The sequence below is a fragment of the Nomascus leucogenys genome, chromosome 17 (genome assembly GCF_006542625.1).
Source record: "Nomascus leucogenys isolate Asia chromosome 17, Asia_NLE_v1, whole genome shotgun sequence".
Classification (NCBI taxonomy): domain Eukaryota; kingdom Metazoa; phylum Chordata; class Mammalia; order Primates; family Hylobatidae; genus Nomascus; species Nomascus leucogenys.
The window spans coordinates 88,941,162-88,964,843 of record NC_044397.1 but is presented as its reverse complement, the minus strand read 5'-3'; the positions used below and the strand labels follow the sequence as shown (position 1 = coordinate 88,964,843).

General features: G+C 55.7%; 2 protein-coding genes across 2 annotated transcripts; one reads left to right on the top strand and one right to left on the bottom strand.

Moving 5' to 3' along the window:
- The first annotated feature begins 922 nt into the window (after window positions 1–922).
- IRF2BP1 (interferon regulatory factor 2 binding protein 1) lies at window positions 923–3,480 on the top strand. The gene has a single exon (XM_003277599.3). The coding sequence runs from the start codon at window positions 1,313–1,315 to the stop codon at window positions 3,065–3,067; it is 1,755 nt and encodes a 584-aa protein (XP_003277647.1). The 5' UTR covers window positions 923–1,312; the 3' UTR covers window positions 3,068–3,480.
- Window positions 3,481–13,270: 9,790 nt separating this feature from the next.
- FOXA3 (forkhead box A3) lies at window positions 13,271–23,038 on the bottom strand. The gene is made up of 2 exons (XM_003277598.1): window positions 22,773–23,038; window positions 13,271–14,992 (listed from the first exon to the last, which is right to left on the bottom strand). Exons 1-2 carry the CDS (start codon window positions 22,839–22,841, stop codon window positions 14,009–14,011), a joined length of 1,053 nt encoding a protein of 350 aa, XP_003277646.1. The 5' UTR covers window positions 22,842–23,038; the 3' UTR covers window positions 13,271–14,008.
- Between the last annotated feature and the right edge of the window lie 644 nt (window positions 23,039–23,682).

Sequence of the window (23,682 nt, the reverse complement as noted above, 5' to 3'; positions counted from 1 at the left end):
CCAGCAACTCCCTCCTCTTGCCTGTCACTTCTTAACCCCTTACTTTTCCCTCAAATTGGGGAGCAACAGAGGATAAGGGTCCCCCAAACGCCATGCTCCGAATGCACGTAAAGAGCCCCCAGAAAGAGGGGGGAGGTAGCCGGGAAGGCAGCGTGAATCTGGAAGGCCTCCCCCAACCTCCCAGACGGCGGAAGTGCGTCACTTTGTCCGCCCCGCAGTGCATTTTGGGAATTGTAGTGAAGCGGGTGGGGGACGCCGAGCCCCCGATGGTGTAACCCTTTACAGACTAGAGCGCGCGGGCAAAGTTGGGACACGGTTAGAGGGCGGCCAGTCGCCCCACTCCTTTAGCAGAGAAAAAACTGAGACAAGGCTCTGGCTCGGAAGCCCTTAGTCCTCTCCCTTCTCTGGCTGTGGCGGGCCCCAGAGGCATATATCTAGGATTCCGGGGGGAGGACGAAGTGCCAAGTGGCCACCCCCACCCCCACCTAGTTGCCAGCTTCCCGTCCCCGTTCTGAAGCCAATCAGAGCTTCTCCGCCCCGCCCCAGAAGCTGCTACTTTCCTAATCCGTCATTGGCCCACCTTTGTTGGGCGGGGAAACTGAGGTTCAGAGAGGGCAAGACACTTTGCCTAAGGCTGCACAGCAAATCGGAGCAGAAGTTGGAAGCCCGGAAGCCTGTCCACCCACCCCCACAATTTCTGAATCCGGAGTAGCTCTGATCATTCGGATTGCATCCTCGCCTCCCACCTTTGTGTCCCAGCATTTTGCAGCGCGCTGAACTCCGGCCCCGCGGAGAGAGTTGTAAGGGTTGCGCGGGGAGAGGCGACGACCTCCCCAGCCCGCGTCTGCCCGCCGTTCCCTTTAAGAGCCGGCCCCGGCGGGACTACGTTTCCCAGAAGGCTTTGCCGGCGTGTTATGTAACTTTCCCTGCGAAGCGGCCTCTGGGGCAGAAGAAGGAGGTGGAGGCGGCGGCGGCCGTTGCAGCGGCGGCGGCGAGAGCGGCGGGAGCCCGAGGCGGCGGCGCTCGCGGCCCATCGTGGGGCCCGAGCTGTGCGCCTCGGCTCGGAGCCCGGACCGGGCGGGGGCGCCGACGTGCCTCAGCCTGCCTTCGCGAGGGAGGCGGGAGTGAGCAGAAAGGCTTAGGGCCCAGGGGGCGGGGAAGGGGGGCCGGGCCTGGATCCGGCGGGGAGGCCGAGCCGGAGGCCAGACCGTGGCTCGCGCTGTCCCGGGGACGCGGATCGAACGTTGGCGGCGCGGATCGCACGTCGGCGGCCGGTGGAACGCGGGAGCCGGGCGGCGCGCGGACTGGGGCCATGGCGTCTGTGCAGGCGTCCCGCCGCCAGTGGTGCTACCTGTGCGACCTGCCCAAGATGCCGTGGGCCATGGTGTGGGACTTCAGCGAGGCCGTGTGTCGCGGCTGCGTGAACTTCGAGGGCGCAGACCGCATCGAACTGCTCATCGATGCCGCCCGCCAGCTCAAGCGCAGCCACGTGCTCCCCGAGGGCCGCTCGCCGGGGCCCCCGGCCCTTAAGCACCCGGCCACCAAGGACCTGGCGGCGGCAGCCGCACAGGGGCCCCAGCTGCCGCCCCCGCAGGCCCAGCCCCAGCCGTCAGGGACCGGCGGTGGCGTCTCGGGCCAGGACCGCTATGACAGGGCCACATCATCGGGCCGCCTCCCCCTGCCCTCGCCCGCCCTGGAGTACACTCTGGGGTCCCGCCTGGCCAATGGGCTGGGCCGTGAGGAGGCCGTGGCTGAGGGGGCGCGAAGGGCCTTGCTTGGCTCCATGCCTGGCTTGATGCCCCCTGGGCTGCTGGCAGCTGCAGTGTCTGGCCTGGGAAGCCGAGGCCTGACGCTGGCACCCGGCTTGAGTCCTGCCCGTCCCCTCTTCGGCTCCGATTTCGAGAAAGAGAAGCAGCAGAGGAATGCGGACTGTCTGGCAGAACTGAACGAGGCCATGCGAGGCCGGGCAGAGGAATGGCACGGGCGCCCCAAAGCAGTGCGGGAACAGCTACTGGCGCTGTCCGCCTGCGCCCCGTTCAATGTGCGCTTCAAGAAGGATCACGGGCTGGTGGGGCGAGTGTTCGCCTTCGATGCTACTGCCCGTCCTCCAGGATACGAGTTCGAGCTGAAGCTCTTCACCGAATACCCCTGTGGTTCCGGCAATGTGTACGCCGGCGTCCTGGCAGTGGCTCGCCAGATGTTCCACGATGCTCTGCGGGAGCCGGGCAAGGCACTGGCTTCTTCGGGCTTCAAGTACCTCGAATATGAACGCCGGCATGGCTCAGGAGAATGGCGGCAGCTGGGCGAGCTGCTTACCGACGGCGTCCGCAGCTTCCGCGAGCCAGCTCCCGCGGAGGCCCTGCCCCAGCAGTACCCAGAGCCGGCCCCTGCGGCTCTCTGTGGCCCACCGCCGCGCGCCCCATCCCGGAACCTGGCGCCCACGCCGCGCCGTCGCAAGGCATCCCCCGAGCCGGAGGGCGAGGCGGCTGGGAAGATGACCACCGAGGAGCAGCAGCAACGGCATTGGGTGGCACCCGGCGGCCCGTACTCCGCTGAGACCCCTGGTGTGCCCTCGCCCATTGCCGCCCTGAAGAATGTGGCCGAAGCCCTGGGCCACTCACCCAAGGACCCTGGCGGAGGCGGGGGGCCTGTGCGTGCAGGGGGCGCCAGCCCTGCAGCCTCCTCCACGGCCCAGCTGCCAACCCAGCATCGCCTTGTGGCCCGCAACGGCGAAGCAGAAGTCAGTCCCACAGCGGGGGCCGAAGCTGTCAGCGGGGGTGGCGGCGGCACTGGGGCGACCCCTGGGGCCCCCCTGTGCTGTACCCTGTGCAGGGAGCGGCTGGAAGACACCCACTTCGTCCAGTGCCCCTCGGTGCCCGGACACAAGTTCTGCTTTCCCTGCTCGCGGGAGTTCATCAAGGCGCAGGGCCCGGCGGGGGAGGTGTACTGCCCAAGCGGAGACAAGTGCCCGCTGGTCGGCTCCTCCGTGCCCTGGGCCTTCATGCAGGGCGAGATCGCCACCATCCTTGCTGGAGACATCAAGGTTAAGAAAGAACGGGACCCCTAGGCTACCACTGCCTCCAGGCTACTGCCCTCTGCCCCTTTGCCACCCACCGCTGCCGCGGATAAATTATTCCCTCCCCGACCCAGCCCAGTGCCACCTCTATCTGTGTACATACTCCCTTCTTCCACCCAGATGGGTCCCCTGGGGTAGATGCATTGTGGGTGGGGGGAGAAAGCTTGTGGCTCCTGTCCGAGGGGGTGTTTGGGGTCCCTTGGCCCCTCCAGTTTCCCCCTGTCCTCCTTGGCTTAGCTTTGCTGCTGCTTGTAGTTGGGGGAGAGGTGCCCCCCTCCTCCTTGAGAAGGGACCTCCTGAAAACTTGCTCTTTATAAATGAGGCAAAAGCATTTAATTCCCACCCCTCCACCCCCCCGCTCCCTTCTGCTCCTTCAATAAACCGAAAGATGGGTTTTTTTTTTCCTTCTTGGTCCCTTAGTTGTGTGACATGCTGCGCCCCCTTTGGGACTGAACTGGTCCTGCGAGGGCGAGGACATTGCGCGGTAGCCTCCAGGTGGCGCCCTGCACCCAGGCGGTCCCGCCGGCCGACCTTCAACAAGTGCGACCCACTGGTCACGTTTTAGCCATTGGCCCGTTTTCCAGATGAAAGGACTGAGGCTCAGAGAAGGGATGGCTCCTGCAGGGGAGCCACAGACAGGCTTGGGAGTAGATTACCCTTCTGTAGCTGACCCATCCCCTGTCTCCACCTGGAAGGTGGAGGACTTAGCGCCTACGCGGGGAGGGGAAAGAGGCAGCGGGAGGCTTCCTAGAAGACACGGGCAGTGGGTTCTTGCTGGGTAGAAGGGAGAATTTAGGGTAGACTGCTAGAGGGACTGCCCGAGGAAAGAGGAAATTTACTTCCACGGGGTAAACTAACAGGATGCCTAGAAACAACTTGGCTACTTCTTGCCTCTGGTGGTGCCCCAGAGGCGGACGTTTGGGAAGCCCCAGCTGGACTCCTCACCCTCGTCTTGGGAGACAAGCCCCTTTGGCGGCCACCCTAGAGAGCAGAAAGGCACTCGCACCGCGGCTGCTTCTGATGTGCGCGGCCTTGTCCCGCACCTGTCCGGGTGGCTGATCATTAACCAGGACTTCCTGCTCCCTGGCGTCACGGGGCGGGGCCTGAGCGGGCTGCGGCAAAGCAGGGGTTAAGGGGAGGGGGCGGCCCCAAGAGCCCAGCCCCCACCTCTGCGGCCTCCCCGGCCAAGCCGAGGTGGAGATTCCGGGAAGGGGGAATGCGGGGCTTAAAGGCCCGCGGATGGACAGAGAGATAGGGAATGATTGTCCTACCACCACCCAGCACTGTCAGACAGCTCTGGGACCCAAGTTTGCCCCCAGATGTCCTCGGGAACCCAGGGTTCCCATCACCTAAATCTGGAGGCCCCTAAAGTCCTGACCCATCAGCTCGGTTACCCAGGGGTCCCACCCATACTTGCATACCTACATGTCCTAACTCCCAGATATTAGGGATCCTAGGGCTTCAACCTTCGCATCTGGAGGACCCTCTGTTCTTGGACTGAGGGGTCCCATCCTTCCCCACCCCCCAGCCATCAGCTCTCAGGTGTTCTGCCACCCCTGGCACTGCCAGCCTGGGCTCAGGGCAGGGCTGGGAAAACCACCCCTGATTAAATACACCAGGTGATAAGCCTGGGGCAAGAGAGACCTGGATGGAGCTCCTGCGCCTGGGCTCCCCTCCCAGGCAAGCCTGTGGCTTCCCCCAACCCAGCTCCGCAGACCCAAGTGCGGGTTATCTCCCCCACCCCCAAATCTTTACAGCTGGAGGCCTCCAGACACCTGGCTCCCATGCCCCAGTGGGAGCTAAATTGCTGTGGAGGACACCTGGTCCTTTAAGAACAGCTGGTAAGTGGGTGGGGGGCAGGGGAGTCACCCCCAGCCTGGCTGGTGTGTATTCTAGATAGAGGTTGAGTTAACCATTAACAGAGCAGAAGGCCTGACCTGTGTGGGTGTGGGGGCTGGATCAGCCCCCCTTCCCCCAGTGCCAGGGTGGGGCCAGGGTGGAGGGGTTCTGGATTTATTTGGGAATCAGGGAGCAGGTGAAGAGACTTGGAGATAGGGGAAATGCAGAGAGACACTCAGGGAATGATGGGAGACAACAGAGGTGGGGAGGGAGAGATGCAGAGACCAGCTCACTGAAAGAGACAAGGAGATGCAGGAGCTGGAGACCCAGTGAGACAGGGAGAGACTCGAGAGAACCTCAGAGATGAGGCAGACATAGAGAAGGAGAGACAGAAAAGAAAAGGAAATGGACAACATTCTGATGGGTTAAGCGAGACTGAGATGTACAGATGAGATGCCAACAACAGAGACACAAAAGAGGGGAGACTGAGATGCAGAGAGAAGGCAATAAAGAAGAGATGAAAAAAAAGGAGAGATGAGAAAGACTGAAATCAGGAAAAGGCACAGGTGTGAACTAGAGTGATGACATCCTCAAACAAAAGTTCTATGAGACAGGCAGGGAACTGGAGGAAATGCAAGGTTGGATCTGTTAAGGTCATTTAGTCCCCAGTCAAAGCACCTCCTCCAAGAAGCTCTCCCTGACCCCCAGGCTGCATCAGGTGCCATTTCTGTACCCCACATATCCCTCTGTGCTCCCCCAATCCCAGCCCTGTCCATTCTGGAGTGTTGCTGTCTGGCAAGCAGACTGTGAGCCCCAAAAGGGCAAGGCCAGGGCTGTCTTGATCACCACTGCGTCCCCAGCATCACCCAGCACAGGGTCAGCTTAAGGGATGGATAGATTAATGGGCTGCTTCTCTTCCTCAACAAGTGTTTATTCAGCATCCACCATATGACAAGCACTGGGGGAGATAATGTGGATGGAGCAGGAAACAGAATCCAGCCCCTGCTCTCATGGAGCTGGCATTCAGGTAAGAGATGGAAACAGGACCATAAAATATGACAGCCAGCAGGGTGCGGTGGCTCACGCCTGTAATCCCAGCACTTTGGGAGGCCGAGGCAGGCAGATCACGAGGTCAGGAGATTAAGACCATCCTGGCCAACGTGGTGAAATCTCGTCTCTACCAAAATACAAAAAATTAGCCAAGCGTGGTGGCACACACCTGTAGTTCCAGCTACTCAGGACGCTGAGGCAGGGGAATCGCTTGAACCCGGGAGGCAGAGGTTGCAGTGAGCTGCGATCATGCCACTGCACTCCAGCCTGGTGACAGAGCGACAGAGCAAGACTCCGTCTCACAAAAAAAAAAAAAAAAAAAAAGACAGCCATAGAGTGGTCAGTCCTAAGAAGAAAAAATAAACCAGGGAAAGGGGATAAAGAGTGATGGGGGTTTCTAATTTTACTTTATTTTTTTATTTTAATTTTATTTTTAATTTATTTTTAATAGAGATGGGGTTTCACCATGTTGGCCAGGCTGGTCTCAAACTCCTGAGCTCAAATGATCTGCCTGCCTCAGCCTCCCAAAGTGCTGGGATTACAGGTGTGAACCACCGCACCCAGCTGGGGTTGCTATTTTATTTTATTATTTATTTATTTTGAGACACAGTCTTGCTCTGTTGCCCAGGCTGGAGTGCAGTGGTGCAATCCCAGCTCACTGCAGCCTCCACCTCCCGGGTTCAAGCAATTCTTCTGCCTCAGCCTCCCAGGTAGCTGGGACTAGAGGCACGCACCACCATGCCTGGCTAATTTTTGTATTTTTAGTAGAGACGGAGTTTGACCATGTTGGCTAGGCTGATCTCAAACTCCTGACCTCATGTGATCTGCCTGCTTCAGCCTCCCAAAGTGCTGGGATTATAGGTATGAGATACCGTGCCCAGTTGGGGTTGCTATTTTAGAAAGGGATGTAGGAAAGAGCTCACTGAGCACGTGACACTAAGAACTGAAGGAGGGGAGGGAGTAAGCCAGCAGAAATCTGTGTAAATAGCACCTGCAAAGGCCCTGAGGTGGGAGCCTGCTTGGTTTGTCCCAGAAGCAACCAGGTGACCAGTGCTGGGGGAGAATAGTAGGAAATTGAATCAGAGGGATGGTGGCGGAGCAGTAAGAGGACCTGTACACTGTAATAAGGACTTTGACTTTTGTTTTTTGTATTTTTTGAGACACAGTCTTGCTCTCTGTCACCCAGGCTGGAGTGCAGTGGCACGACCTCAGCTAACTGCAACCTCCGCCTCCAGGGTTCAAGCCATTCTCCTGATTCAGCCTTCCGAGTAGCTGGGATTACAGGTGCCCACCACCACACCCGGCTAATTTTTGTATTTTTAGTAGAGACAGGATTTCACCATGTTGGCCAGGCTGGTCTCGAACTCCTGACCTCAAGTGATCTGCCTGCCTTGGCCTCCCAAAGTGCTAGGATTGCAGCGTGAGCCACTGCACCCGGCCTGAATTTTGTTTTAATAGGAACAGGTGGGAGCTTTCAAGCAGAGGGTAAAGGGATGGAGCAAATGAGACAGAAATGGCATAGAACCCGCTGGGACCGACATTTATCTGTGTGTTCTCAACACGGAGCCTAACACAAATGCCCGATGACTGTGCGTGCATGTGTGAGTGAGACCCCAAACCAACAGAGAAAACGTCAGAATGGCATCTAGATGGACAGACAGGCTCAGAGACCCCCAGGGAGAGGCCAGCTCAGGGCCCGGGGACACTCGGGGACAGCAGATCCACATAGACCCACAGTAGCCCTGCTGAGAACTCCCATTCCTTCCAGAACCCTCCCCACCCGGAAAGCTTCCTGGGGCTGGAAAAATCCCCCAGGCCTTCCTGCCTGCCTCACCCGTGGCGTGCCCACTCACACCTCAGGCAGAGGAAGCTGGCAGGCCCCACAGGAACCTTTCTGTGCAGGGGGAGTGGAGGTGGGCGGGTGGCAGGGACGAAGGGAGAAGAGTGGCGGGCAGGCGGGCAGTGGCTACACAAAGGCCCCAGTGTCTTCCCCTCCTTCCTGGGTATAGATATAAATAATAACGCACATATACGTTTTTATATATATATGCACCAGCATGCTGGTTGGGGGAGGCTGGGGGCCACACACTCCCCTAAGGGTCCTGGCATGGCAGTCTGCCCCTGTGGGGGCTGGTGGCTCAGAGACCCACAGAGATAGTGCCCAAAACTAAGAGGCTCAGATAGAGAGACAGTGGACAGAGAGAAGGAGAGGGAGAAACTTACAAAGTGGGGCAGAAACAGACTTATGGAGACAGTGCCAGCATTAGATAGAAAGCAAGTGTCATGAAGCAGTCGGACTCAAATGGAGACACATCAGCCGAACATCCAGAGAAATGGAACTTATCTGCAGAGAGACAGAAAGAGCCACAGGGAGAGGGACAGTGACAGAATGAAGACAAGGGTCATTCCAGAGAGAGGCAGAGCCATAGAGAAGCCCAGGTGAGAGGAAGCAGGGACAAAAAGAAACAAGAGAAATCGACACGCAGTGTGAGAGAGAGAAGCAGACAGGCAGACAGAGAGTTGAGGCTGAAGGCTTGGGGAGGCTGGTGCCCAGGGTTGGGGGAGGGTCAGGGCCCATTTCCAGTCTGGGGCACACTGTCTGCAGGGTTCTGGTCCAGCCCAGAACAGGCTGAGGGGCAGGGGCGGAGGTGAGGGAGGTGGCCCTTGGGTTCCGGATCTTGGTGTTTACCTGGGGCAGGATTGCAAATAGGCGCCCAGCCTGGCCCACGGTCAGCAAGGGTGGGAGGGGCTGGGCCACAGCCCTGGCACCAGTGGGCCCGACACACCCACCTGTGGCCTGGGCGATGAGTAACACATGCACGGTGACACCTGGGTAGATGGTGACACATAGAGGGACACACACGGTGACACACAGTGACAGATATAGACAGAGCCACAGTGACAGGTCCAGAGTGACAGAGACGTAAACAGTCACAGAGACACACTGTCACAGACACGGCGACAGACACACTGATGCATGCTCACAGAAAACATGACAGGCAAAAGTGTTGTCTGGCACAGAGGCACAGTGACAAAGCACACAGCGATGAACAGACACAGAGAACATGGTGATGGCCACAAAGAAGACAATGGCAGAACAGTCACCTACACGTGTACATGGTGAGACAGTCAGTGACACCAACACAAACCCAGCAATGGACACCAGCATAGAGGTGTCTAGGCACACACACTCCCGCGCTCAACAGAGACACACATGGAGCAACACACGAGCCCACGGACACAGTGACATTGAGACGCTGACAGCAAGACATGGGAATAAAGCCCAGTGACAAACCGCTTAGACACACATGTCCTACCTAGCTGTGAACCACCTGGTCACCAGTGAGTATGTGGCTTCCGGGAACCCACCTCCTCCCATATGGCAGGCTGTGGCGGAGAGTGGGGGTGCCTGCCAGGGAGGGCTTGGGACCCCAGGACTGTGCTGCGCTGCCACTGTCCCCTCCCATCCTGCAGAACAGCGGGCTGCTTAGGGGCACTGACTCTGGGCCCAGACTGCCTGGGTTCATGCCTTAGCACCCCACTCATTATCTGTGCAAGTTACTCCACCTCTCTGTGCCTCAGTTTCATTCAACAGTAAAGTTGGGGGGAGCGGGAGGGATAGAGCCCATTAGTTCCGTAAGGTGCTAACACAATCCCTGACTCGTGGGAAGCCCTAGGAGCTTTTAATTATCCTAATCACCATCATCACCATCATCATCATCATCATCTCATACCTCCTAATGCTGACAGCCCTCTGCCCACAGCTGCGACCCTGCCCCAGCCTCTGCTCCAACCCACAGGCCCCTCCCCTGGACCATGTCACCTTAGGCCCACAGCCCAGGGCCGCCTGTGTCCCCATAGCCACCCCACATCCCTGATTCGTGGCGTCCCGTGTCTGTCCATGCGTCCCATGTCTGACCGTGGTACTTTTCCACGCTGGACATCAGCCGGCTGTCCCTGGGGTGGGGGTCACAACTGCCCACGCCAGCAGAGCTGGTGGCCACCAGACACCCCGACGGATGGCCCCACCCTCCCCCGAGGACCCTACAACAACACCCCACCCCTCCGGCCACCTGAGGTCCCCACTGGGGCGGCCTGAGGCCCGAGCCTGGGGACAGGAAGCCCCAGGCCTGGCCGCCCTGAAAGCCTCTTTCAGCCTGGGCCTCCTCCCGCCACCACCGACTCCTCCCGCGGAATAATATTTGGGCTGTTGGCCGGGGGGGCGGGGGCCAGATCCGGAGGCCGCCTGGGAGAAGCCAGAAACCGCAGGGCTTCCTGCCTCGGGCTGGCCGACTCCGGGAGAGACCCCCAGGCCCGAGGGAGGGGGGCGGGTGCCTGGGGAGACTGAGGGCCTTTCTCTCGGCCCCAGTTGTTTTTTCCAGGAACCGGGAGGAATTCCCCGGCCTGCCCAGGACAGCGAGGCTGGTGGGACGGACGGGGAGCCAGCGCGGCAGGGGGCGGGGGTGACACGCAGCCGGCAAGGCGGGGCGCAGCGACAGGAATAGAGGGCCTGGCCTGCGAGGTGGCAGGTAGAGGCGGAAACCCAGAGAGCTGGGAGAGGGATGGAGGCCAGAGAAAGAGAGACCAGAGATCCAGGAAAGGAGTGGGGGGAGACGGACCCCAGGAAAGAGTCACTCTGAGAGAAGGAGGGAGAAACCCAGAGACCCAGGTGGAGGGAGGAGGGGAATCAAGGCAGTATAAAGAAAAGGTGGGGGCCGGGTGAGGGGGGAGAGAGAGAGAGAGCATGAGGTGAGCCATAGGAGAGACAGACACACAGAGACAGCACCAGCAACTCAAAGAAACCAAGAAACACAGATAAAGTCACAGAAAGAGGGTGAGGGACAGATTGATACAGAAAGAAATGACACTGGCCAGGCTCAGTGGCTCAGGTCTTTAATCTCAGCACTTCGGGAGGCTGAGGTGGGAGGATTGCTTGAGGCCAGGAGTTCAAGAATAGCACGGGCAACACAGGGAGGCCCCTTCTCTATAAAAAATTAAAAAATTAGCCAGGCGTGGTGGTGCGCACCTGTAGTCCTAGCTACTCGAGAGGCTGAGAAAGGAGGATAGCTTGAGCCCGGAAGGTTGACACTACAGTGAGCTGTGATTGCGCCACTGCACTCCAGCATGGGTGATAGAGCAAGACCCTGTCAAAAAAAAAAAAAAAAAAAAAAAAAGGAAGGAAGGGAGGGAGGGAGGGAGGGAAAGAAAAAGAGGAAAAAAAGGACACTAAGAGACAAGGAGAAAGATGGACCCACAGAAACTGAAAGACACATCACACTGGTGTGCATGCATGCGCGTGTGCGCTCATACACACACACACACACACACACACAGGTGGATCAGACAAAGTCTTTGGTCTTCAAATGACTGAATGGCTGGCGGGCTGACTGAATAAATGAATGAGCAACCAGAGAGCCAGCAACCAGGGAAGGCAGATGACAGGTAAGGAAAAGACAGAATCAGATCAACCTTGCCCACCCGCTCCAGCCCTGCTGAATGACCTTAGCCCAGTCCCATCCCATCTGGGCCTCAGTTTCCATTCTGAAAGGAGGGGTGGGAGGTGCACAGTTGTGTTTCCGGGACAGCCAATCTGAGCAACAGACAGGCAGACTCAGAGTCACAGGAGAGACCTGGGGGACAGAAACACAGATCCCAAACCCAGAGGCTCACAGTGGCTGAAGGAGGACACAGTTCCTTCCCCGCACACCCTCCTGCAAAAATGACAGACACCAGGCCAGCCTACTCTCCACACACGTTCACATGCAAATGCAACAGTGACAAGTACACAGCAAAGGCAGCCATCAGACACACACAAACACACGTGCTTTCTTTTTTTTTTTTTTTCTTTGAGTCAGAGTCTTGCTCTGTCTCCCAGGCTGGAGTGCAGCAGTGCAATCTTGGCTCACTGCAACCTTCGGCTCATTGCAATCTCTGCCTCCTGGGTTCAAGCAATTCTCCTGCCTCAGCCTCCTGAGTAGCTGGGACTACAGGCGTGAGCCTCCACGCCCGGCCTAATTATTGTGTTTTAGTAGAGCATTTTTAGGCCAACTTCGCCATGTTGGCCAGGCTGGTCTCGAACTCCTGACCTCAAGTGATCCACCCACCTCGACTTCCCAAAGTGCTGGGGTTATAGGCATAAGCCACCACACCCAGACTACATGTTTTCTTTTAAGCATGCAGAAATACATGGACTCACAGAGATACATATAGAATACACAAGAACAGCCAGCCCTGCCATATGCATGTCATTCCACACACACACTCTCTGAGGCAGTGAGTTAGGCAGAGAATGACATATAGACACACACGTAACACAGTGTGAGACCCAGAGGGACCCAGGGATAGGTGCACACAGAGAACCACACACACAACACAATAAAGACATACACAAAAGGCAGGGCACGGTGGCTCACGCCTGAAATCCCAGCACTTTGGGAGCCTGAGGTGGGCGGATCACTTGAGGTCAGGAGTTTGAGAACAGCTTGGTCAACATGGTGAAACGCTGTCTCTACTAAAAATACAAAAATTAGCCAGGTGTCTTGGTGGGCACCTGTAATCCTAGCTACTCGGGAGGCTGAGGCAAGAGAATTACTTGAACCCAGGAGGTGGAGGTTGCCGTGAGCCAAGATTGTACCACACACTCCAGCCTGGGCAACAGAGCGAGACCCTGTCTCAAAAAAAAAAAAAATACATACACAAGAGTCTGATATTCCCAGCCACCCAGGGCAAGTAAGCATATACCCAGGGTATGAACAGACACACAAACCTACACAATCAAGGGATACCGACAACAGACAACACCCTGCGGTAGACCATGAGGACCCCAATAGGCATAGGGCTATCCTATGACACACAGCACGCGTGCACGCACACACACACACACACACACACACGCAGATAAACTCCAACATGTGCACGATCTCCAGTCATTGAACTGACACCTCATCTGTCCTTTTTCCTCCTCCCCAGCTTAGCCAAAGATTATTCAGCCATTAGGCTTCCAGAGCCTCAGAGGTAGAGGTCTGTGTGTATGTCTGAGAAGTGGGGGTGGGGAGATGGCCTTGGTCACTGCAGAGCCACCTCCCCCTGCTGCTCTGGCCCCACTGCTGTGGGGGCTGCTATCTGTGAGCAAACTGTCCTTGGGGTCAGGGACAGCAAAGAGCCAAAGGTCAGGTCGATGCCTCCCCCAACTCCTCCCCCAGAGGCAGCCAGCTCTTAGGGATAGGAAGCAGAAGGGACACAGGAGCAGAAATTCAGGTGTTCAAGCCCCACAGGGCCCACTGGCCAAGGAAAAGAGACATTCAGTAAGAGGCGGACATGGTACCTTTAATGATTAAACACAGCCAGTACCCTGCTTTCCGGGCAAGAATCAGACTTCAGTAGAAATTCCCCACACCCTAACCAGCCTTTTCTGGTTTCTCCTGGACCAGAGTTGGGGGAAAGGGTGGGCTTCAGAGAAAACCAAGGAGTATTCTCACCTCCATCCCCTACCCAACCCATGCCAAAGAGAATGGTGACGACATAGCCAACATGGGGCTGCAGCAGCCATCATGGCACTTGGTGGCCCACTGACATTGTCACCTACCCAGTATGATGTCCATCAAAGCACCCAATGGGCCAAAAAAGGTGTTACACAGAATGGTGGCCAACTTGGCACCTACTGTGCCAAGTACACCAAAAAAGAAGTGGGCACAGCACCTAATGGGGGGGCCAAAGAAGATGTCACTGAAATGCTATCACCATCACACCCAAAGGGCCAACCGAGATGGTGGCCATCAAACCATGCAGTGGATCAGCCAATAACATCAATCAGTGTAGCAGTCCTCACAGTACCCAGTGGGCCACCAAAATGTATCCATGGTGGTTATCACAGTACCCCGTGGATCAACACCATGCCCACTGAAACAGCAGTCATCAGAGTAAGTAATAGACCCACCCAGATGTTAACCAATGGGACAAGTGAAGTGTCACCAGAAGGATCAGGCCCCAAGAGCTTCGTGGTGTGAGCTCCAGCCATATCCACCACCATGTTCCCAACCCCTGCTAGGATGCGTTAAGCAAAGAGCGGGAATAGAGGCCCTGATAGTAGACTCCAGGCTCCCCACCCTCAGCCCCGTAGCCCCCAAACCCCACGTCCAGTTTGGGAGGTGCTGGTGTCTGTTCTGACATTAGGTTGTTGATGGAGAAAGGGTGGTTGAAGTTGTAGGGTGCGTCCAGCTTCAACTCCCCTGGGAGCTCCAGGCCAGTGAAATAGGGTGTGGAGGAAGGGGGTGAGCCACAGTCCAGAGCCCCCACATCTTCCCCGCCCTGGGCCTCAGGCTCGGGGGCTGGAGGCGGGGGCTGGGGCGGGGAGGTGGCTGTGGCCGCGGGGGTGGTGGTCGAGGCAGCAGACCCTGTCCCGTTCCTGGTGGTGGTGGCAGCCCCACTGCCCCCTTTCTTCACCTTCTCCTCCAACTTGAAGCGCTTCTGGCGGCGCAGGTAGCAGCCGTTCTCAAACATATTCCCTGAGCTGGGGTGCAGGGCCCAGTAGGAGCCCTTGCCAGGCTTGTCTGGGGAACGCGCCACCTTGACGAAGCAGTCGTTGAAAGACAGCGAGTGGCGAATGGAGTTCTGCCAGCGCTGCTGATTCTCCCGATAGTAAGGGAAGAGGTCCATGATCCACTGGTAGATTTCACTCAAGGTCAGCATCTTGCCCGGTGCCTGCTGGATGGCCATGGTGATGAGCGAGATGTAGGAATACGGTGGCTTGGCGTGTGCCAGGGGCCGCCGATACCCCTTCGGCATCTCCTTCCCGTGCACCAGCCCAGGACCCGGGGCCCCGTACCCTGAGCTGCCGCTGCCACCACTGACACCCAGGCCTGGGAAGGTGGGCCCCAGGGGTGCTGCGGGTGCTGGGGGTGCCAGGGGTCCTGAGGGCAGTGGGGAGGCAGGGAGCCCCCCAGGGGGATAGGGAGAGCTTAGAGGGTTCAGGGTCATGTAGGAGTTGAGGGGGGCCATGGTGGGCACTGGGGTCACCGGAGAGTAGACCTAGAGGGAAAGATGAAAGGGGTCAGTGGGGCTCCACTCTGCTGGTCAGCGAAGGATCCCAGGACCCACTGCGTGTCCATCTGTCTGTCCATCTTGCCTCCTCTACAAATTGCTTTCATCATTACCTCTATCTGTAGAAAGCAGTCTCTCAAGGTCTCTCCTCACTCCCTGGACACACCCTTTCTGCCCCCTGCTTTCCCACCCACCATGCTCCCATACACTCAACGTCATCCTTTAAGTGATTCTCCAGGGTTCGGGACTCCCAGGGGGGTCTCTGAAACCCTTCGAGGATGTCCACGAAGTCAAAACTATTTTCAAAATAATGCTATTTTTTTTTTTTTCGAGGCAGAGTCTTGCTCTGTCGCCCAGGCTGAAGTGCAGTGGTGTGATCTCGCCTCAATGCAACTTCCGCCTCCTGGGCTCAACCAATTCTCCTGCCTCAGCCTCCAGAGCAGCTGGGATTACAGGTGTGCGCCACCACACCAGCCTTTTTTTTTTTTTTCTTTTTGTATTTTTAGTAGAGACGGGGTTTCTCCATGTTGGCCAGGCTGGTCTTGAACTCCTGGCCTTGTGATCTGCCCACCTCGGCCTCCCAAAGTGCTGAGATTACAGGCGGGAGCCACCGTGCCTGCAATCCTAAGTTATTATTAGCCCTTTTCACTCTCTTTCTCATGAAGTGTACAGTGGAGTTTTCCAGAGGGTGTTGATATTCCAACAGAGAGAATGCAGAAGCAACCAGGAGAATCCAGCTGTCTTCCACTGGGCCAGACTTGATTTGCAAAAATGGAAAACAGTGTCACTCTTTTGACTAAATTTTTTGAAATTTGATTTTTTTAATAAAAATCTTTTACACTAACAAATGATTGCTATTTTTAAATGAATTAATACATGTTTTTTTAACATTTCTCAGTTTTAATTGTAAATACCGTAAACGTAGATAGACATAACCCACATCAACAGAAACTGTTTGGACCCCTAAATAATTTTTTTTTTTTTGTCCACAGGGTCTCGCTCTGTCACTCAGGCTGAAGTGCAGTGGTGAAATCACAGCTCACTGTAGCCTCAAACTCTGGGGCTCAAGTGATCCTCCTGCCTCAGTCACCTAAGTAGCTGGGATTACAGGCGTGCACCACCACACCCGGATTATTTATTTATTTAGAGACGGAGTTTCGCTCTGTTGCCCAGGCTGGAGTGGAGTGGCACAATCTTGGCTCACTGCAACCTCCACCTCCCAAGTTCAAGCTATTATCATGCCTCAGCCTCCCAAGTAGCTGGGATTACAGGCATGCACCGCACACCCAGCTAATTTTTTTGTATTTTTAGTAGAGACGGGGATTCATCATGTTGCCCAGGCTGTTCTCAAACTCCTGGCCTTGAGTAATCCTCCTGCCTCAGCCTCCCAAAGTAATCCGAGGACTTTGGGAGCCGAGGAAGGTGGATCACTTGAGGTCAGGAGTTTGAGACCGGCCTGGCAACATGGCAAAACCCTGTCTCTACCAAAAATACAAAAATCAGCCAGGCATTGTGGCACAGGCCTGTAATCCCAGCTACTCAGGAGGTTGAGGCAGGAGGATAGCTTGAACCCAGGAGTCTGAGGCTGCAGTGAGCTGAGATTGTGCCACTGCACACTCCAGCCAGGGCAACAGAGCAAGACTCCATCTCAAAAAAAAAAAAAAAAACAAAAAGGGGAGGGTGGTCCTGAGATCAAAAAATTTAATAACTGCTGGTTTATTAGGTAAATCAGCAGTTCTCAATTTTAGTAATCATAAGGAGTTATTATAGGCCAGACGCGGTGGCTCACGCCTGGAATCCCAGCACTTTGGGAGGCCGAGGTGGGTGGATCACGAGGTCAGGAGATCGAGACCATTCTGGCCAACACGGTGAAACCCCGTCTCTACTAAAAATACAAAAACAAAATTAGCTGGGCATGGTGGCGGGCACCTGTAGTCCCAGCTACTTGGGAGGCTGAGGCAGGAGAATGGTGTGAACCCGAGAGGTGGAGCTTGCAGTGAGCTGAGATCACGCCACTGCACTCCAGCCTGGGTGACCGAGTGAGACTCCATCTCAAAAAAAAAAAAAAAAAAAAAAAAAAAAGTTATTGTAAGTCTGTAATAATCTAACATATCTAACATATATGTGTAGCTCTCTTCAATCTTTTAGCTTATAAAATTACTGTATTTAGGCCAGGCATGGTGGCTTACACCTGTAATCCCAGCACTTTGGGAGGCCGAGGCAGGCAGATCACTTGAGGTCAGGAGTTCGAGACCAGCCTGGCCAACATGGTGAAACCCTGTCTGTACTAAAAATACAAAAAATAGCCAGGTATGGTGGCGGGGGCCTGTAGTCCCAGCTACTCAGGAGGCTGAGGCAGGAGAATTGCTTGAACCCAGGAGGTGGAGGTTGCAGTGAGCCGAGATTGCACCACTGCACTCCAGCCTGGGCGACAGAGCAAGACTCTGTCTCAAAAAAATAAATAAAAATAAAAATAAAAAATTACTGCATTTATACATAAAAATGTTTGAATATCAGAAATCATTTTTCAACCTAATAATATTATTTATCTATTTACTATACATCTTCAAATCTAAGACTCCTCTGCAGCATCACTTTATATATTAATACAAATGGGAAAAACACTCAGTTAAAATCATTGGACACCATTGACTGTAAAATGCATCCCATTTTTGGAAATGTCCAAGTGGGGGAAAAAGGTGCATCCTAGGTCAATGGAATACGGTAGATCTCGCAGTGCCTCTCTAAGTAACCCTCTGTATATTCTTTCATTCATTCAACCAATATTTATCAGTTAGCTGCTCTATGCCAGGTGCCGTTCCAAGCGCTTCACAAGAATGGTCTCCTTTAACCTTGACAACCATACTATGGGAGGAGGTGTTATGATGATGCCCATTTTACAGCTGAGCTAGCTGAGGCCCAGAGAGGTTGTTGGGGTCACACAGCAAGAATGGGGGCAGAACTGGGATTCTGCAACCAGGCAGTCTGGCTCCAGACCTGTTCCGGGTCATGCTATAAACGCAGTGACTAGGCCAGGTGCTGTGGCTCAAGCCTGTAATCCCAGCACTTTGGGAGGCTGAGCGGGGCGGATCGCTTGAGGTTGGGAGTTTTCGAGACCAGCCTGACCAACAGGGAAAAACCCCGTCTCTACTAAAAATACAAAATTAGCTGGGCGTGGTGGCACATGCCTGCAATCCTAGCTACTAGGGAGGCTGAGGCAGGAGAATTGCTTGAATCCAGGAGGCAGAGGTTGTGGTGAGCTGAGACGTGCCACTGCATTCCGGCCTGGGCAACAGAGCAAGACTCTATCTCAAAAAATAATAATCATAAAATAAAATAAAGTAAAAGCAGTGACTAAGACAGACAGAAATGCCTGCCCTCGTGGTGCCAACAGTCTAGCAGGAACACAACAGTGAAGAGAACACGCCAGCAAAACATAGGCATGCTGGAAGGTTGTTTCTTTCTTTGTATCTACTTATCCCTTCTCAACCACTGTCTCCCATCCTCTCTGCCCCATCCTCCACCTGGACCTTTCCCCACTGCCTCCTCCGAGGCCTGGGGTCTCATGGCACTGTGCGGGTGGGGGGAATATAGCACTGGCTAGAGCCACGAAATGTGAGTTAACTGGATACCACCTAGTCTCCTGCCACTGTAAGCTTTTTTTTTTTTTTTTTTTTTTTTAGAGACAGAGTCTCACTCTATCGCCCAGGCTGGAGTGCAGTGGTGCGATCTCAGCTCACTGCAACCTCTTCCTCCCAGGTTCAAGCGATTCTCCTGCCTCAGCCTCCCGAGTAGCTGGGATTACAGGCACGCACCATAACACTCAGCTAATTTTTGTATTTTTAGTAAAGGCAGGGTTTCGCCATGTTGGTCAGGCTAGTCTCGAACTCCTGACCTCAGATGATCCTCCCGCCTCAGCCTCCCAAAGTGTTGGGATTAGAGCCATGAGCCAGCATGTCTGGCCCTACCACTGTAAGCTTCTGCAGGTCACAAGGTCCTGGGAGAAACAAGTCTTGCCAGGGTGGCTTAGGGAATCAGGGAGGGGAGGCAACCAACTCAACCCTAAGTCTGAGTTCCAGTCGAGAAATCCTTTGCTCTTTCCTTTTCATGTCTCTCCAAGGAGCTCTTTCATCATGTCTCTTTGAATCTCTGTTGGCTATTTTTGCCTTTGTGTTACCTGTCTCAGTACTAGTACCCATATTCCCCTCTCCCATCTCCCTCCCCACCCCTCCATTGTTTTCCCTTCTGTCTCCTCCCTAACCTCTTTTGCTCTTCCTGCCCACCCCGCCCGACCCCTCCCGAGTCCTCTCCCATCTTTCTTTCCCCTCCATCTTGGCCCATCTCTCCATCCTTCCATCTCTTTCTCCCTTCCTTGGCACTCTTTCTCACTACCTGACTCTACCCCACTCCCCTCCCACCCAACTCCTACCTCTCTTCCTCCTTCAGCTCATCTTCTTTCTTTTTTTTTTTTTTTTTTTTGAGATAGAGTCTCACTCTGTCACCCAGGCTGGAGTGCAGTGGCTCCATCTTGGCTCCCTGCAACGTCTGCCTCCCGGGTTCAAGCAATTCTCCTGTCTCAGCCTCCCAAGTAACTGGGATTATAGGCATGCGCCACCATGTCCAGCTAATTTTTGTATTTTTAGTAGAGACGGGGTTTCACCATGTTGGCCAGGCTGGTCTTGAACTCCTGACCTCAAGTGATCCACCCTCTTCGGCCTCCCAAAGTGCTGGGATTACAGTCATGAGCCACCATGACCAGCCACCATCTTCCTATCAATCCATCCATCCATCCATCCATGCATTTATCTAATCTATCTATCTATGTATCTATGTATCTATGTATCTATCTATCTATCTATCTATCTATCTATCTATCTCCCTCCCTTCAACAAATCCATTCCCCCTCACCCCAAGTCTCACAGTGAAATTGCAGCCACAGTTACTCCCTTCCCCCATGCAGGCTCTCCCCCGGGTTGGTGGCTTTGGGTCCCCTCCCCAGAAAAAGAAGAGATGAGGTGAGAAGGTGATGGATTAGAGGGGTCCACAGAGTTTCCAAATCCCCCTATACCTCCACCCCCCATTTCTGCAACCCAGTCAGGCTCTCTGGTATTGCAGAGTAAGACAGATAGGGACCCCAGGGCCCTCCTTTCTGGCTCCCCACCCACCCGGAAGTCCTCCTTGAGGTCCGACCTCAAGCACTCCAGCTGCCCTAATCCACCCTAGGCTTTCCCACGCCCCGGGGCTGGGATGAACCCCTGGTGTCCGGGTCTGAGCCGGATCTCCCCTGACAGGGTGGGGCTGAGACTGGGGGGAAGCCCTTGGGGGACCTGCACCCCCACACCAGGAGACTGGAATTTCTCCTCTTTCATTTCCTTATTGTCTCTGGAGAAGGGTGTGACAGGGAGCAGGGGAAGGCAGTGTGAAGCCAGAAGCCAAGTTTCTAGTCCTAGACCCAAGCCAGGACCCTAGTGTTCTGCGTGTGGGGCTTCAGAGTTAACCACCTCTAAAACGGGGGAGCAGCTGGACCAGCTGATCTGCAGGAACCTGAGGCCAACAGGGATATCCCGGGATGGTAACTTTCCAAGTTCTTTCCAGACAGCAAGCTGGCCTTGAGTGTTAACATCACCCCAGCGGGAGGGTGCTATGGGCAAGAAGTGGTTTGGGGACCCTCTCAGCTCTCAGTTGCTGGCTGAGTGTAGGTATTTCTCTCCCCATTGTTCTGACCCAAGGGGAAGAGGTGGGCTTATTTGATGGGAAGGCTGGGGAGAGCCTCAGACAGTATCACGCAACCATTTCCATTCCTCCAAATACTGACTCTTCCAAAATATGCCCTGAAATGCTGATTACCTCCAGACTGTCCCTCTACTATTATTATTATTATTTTTTGAGATAGGGTCTCATTCTGTCACCCAGGCTGGAGTGCCCTGATACAATCACAGCTCCTGGCAGCTCGAACTCCCAGCCTCAAGTGATCCTCCCACCTCAGCCTCCCAACCAAGTAGCTTAGACTACAGGCATGCCTGACTAATTAAAAAAAAAATTCTTTTTAAAGACAAGGTCTCCCTATGTTGCCCAGGCTGGCCTCAAACTCCTGGGCTCAAGAGATCCTCCCACTTCGACCTCCCAAAGTGCTGGGATTACAAGTGTGAGCCACTGTGCCGGCTATCTTTCAATTTCTGACACAATTTCCATACAAATTGTCCCCTAAACTTGGATCTATTCAGACTGTGCCCCAAATATCAACCCCTCCTGCCTAGACCCCCATCATTTACTTAAGATGTGCCCCCAAAACAACTGTAGTTGGTTTGTATGATTGGTCTGTAGTTGGTTCCCTTAAATCAGGTCCCCAGACTGAGTTCTCCAGAGGTCCAGCTGGGATCACCCCCACTACCTGGAACCCTCCATTTCCCACCTGGGTCTCTGCCTTCCGCATCTCACAACTGATACCTCCAGCCACCCTGCCTCCACCTCTGAACACTCCCAATCCCTTTCCCTGTTGGCCCTGCCCCACCCCACGTGCACCTCACACCTCCCCAAACCCAGGACTCGCCCCTCCCAGGCGCCTTGCCAAGCCCTGAGGCCTGGGGATCCAGGAGTCCCACCCTACAGTTTCAAGCCCCAGACCCAAGACTCAGGCACGCTGGGGCCCCCGCAGCCACCAGGTCTTGACTCCTTGGAGAACCCAGCCATTCCTGCCCCACACCCCACCTGAAGCCCACAGTCCCCTTCCAGGTTAGAAGTCCGAGTGTCCAGACCCCCATAATTCTCAGACCGAGAACCCAACCCCCAGCCCCCACAACCTCACAACGTTGATTATAGAGTGAGGTAGCTAAGGTGTAGGGGTCGTTGCAGCAAGACGAATGGGTGTCAGACTTGAGGAAGGACTTTCTGTCTGTCCGGGTGAGGGGATTAGAATATGCCGCCACCCCCTACTCCAGGGAAGCCTTGTCTGAGGTGAGACTGGATGAGAATTTTAGCAATAGCTGGAGGTTGCTGGACTGGCGGGGAGCAGGGGAAGGTGCACAGTCTAAAACTCTCCATCTTCCGACTTGGGGAGTCCCTGCTGAGGGTCATGGGTAGGGATGGGGGAGGTGGAGATCGGCCCCTCTCCTGCCAATGCTGATGGCTACATCTTCTGCTCCCAGATGCCCAACTCTAAGCCACCTGTTATTTCAGACTCCAAAAACGAAGCTTCATCTCTGAGCACCCCCATCTCTTACCCCTGAGCACCAATCCCTATTTCTGACCCTGCCTTAGATCACCAGCTGATCCTTACCCCCGAACCCCAGTTCTTTAACACTGTGTGCTGGCCCTGAGCTCCCACCTCAGCCTTCCCTTAATGGTGACTCCTCCTCCATCTTTTAGTCTTTCTTTCCCTCCAACTTTGAACCTCACATCCTGAAACCCCCTAGTCTGTCCCCTACCCTGGAACTCTGATTCCTATCTTTGGTTTGTTCATATAAATCCCTTGCTTTTTGGGGCCCCAACACCCGGCTCCCAAGTTTAAGGTGTGACCCGACCCTTGGCTAAATTTTCCTGACTTCCATTTTTAAGCCCTGGCCGCGGCGAGGCTGCCCAAACAGCGCTCCCATCCATGCCTCGTCCCGGGTCCCTGACTTCCACACCTGGTCTCCGTGTTCCCAGTTCCTCGGCTGTCCAACTAGACGCCTTTGCCCCCATTTGAACCCACAACCAGTCCCTGCTCCATGTGAGCTCACACCCCGATACCTGCCCCCCACTTCCCGCTCCGCCATCCCCGAGGACACACCTCGCCCGCCTCCGGGTAGTAGCTCCATTCGGCCAGGTCATGGGCCTCCATCTTCACCGAGCCCAGCATCCCCTGGGCTTGCGCCCCCACCCGCCCCCGCGCCGACCCCGGGGGAACGGAGCGCTCTGGATCTCTCCGCGGGCACTGCCCAAGCTCCCGCCGGCGCCCGCCCGTCCGACCGCCCGGGGTAGGGCTGTCCCGAGCGCCGCGGGAGGCGGCCACGCTTTATAGCCGGGACACCCCCGCCCTCGCCCGCCCCAGGCTCCCCTCCCGCCTCCCCGAGGGCGGCGCGCTCGGACTGGGGCGCCCCCTGCGGGATCGCCAGGAGACAGACCTCAGGCGCCGGGGGCCGCAGCCCCAGGACGCGACAGCTGGAGGTGATTCAGGAGTGAGGGAGCTGCCAGCAGAGACGCTGCAGATACCAGGGGCCCCGAGGGCAGAACTCTGGAGCCTTTCTACCTCAGGGGGTTTCATCATCTCGACAGGAGAGGACGAAGAGCCAGAGCCCTGCATGACCGCGGCGGAAGAAAGGGGGAATCAGAGCGCTAGGGCCACTATGCGACTATAAGGACCCGTAAGAGGTCCCCGAAATCACACCCCCATTGGACAGACAGGAAGACTGAGGCTTCCGACGGCTAGAAATGCTTGACTTGGCCGGGCGCGGTGGCTCACGCCTGTAATTCCAGCACTGCAGGAGGCCGAGGCGGGCGGGCGAATCACTTGAGGTCAGGAGTTTGAGACCAGCCTGGCCAACAGGGTGAAACCCCATCTCCATTAAAAATACAAAAACTAGCTAGGCGTGATGGTGCGTGCCTGTAATCCCAGCTATTCGGGAGGCTGAGGCAGGAGAATCGTTTGAACCTAGGAAGCGGAGGTTGCAGTGAGCCGAGATCGCGCCACTGCAGTCCAG

Excerpts from the sequence above, each read along its gene's own strand:
- IRF2BP1 (XM_003277599.3), top strand. The coding sequence starts at position 1,313 with ATGGCGTCTGTGCAGGCGTCCCGCCGCCAGTGGTGCTACCTGTGCGAC.
- FOXA3 (XM_003277598.1), bottom strand. The coding sequence starts at position 22,841 with ATGCTGGGCTCGGTGAAGATGGAGGCCCATGACCTGGCCGAATGGAGC. Across the intron at positions 14,993-22,772 it reads ACTACCCGGAGGCGGGCGAG|GTCTACTCTCCGGTGACCCC; the intron begins GTGTGTCCTCGG and ends CTTTCCCTCTAG.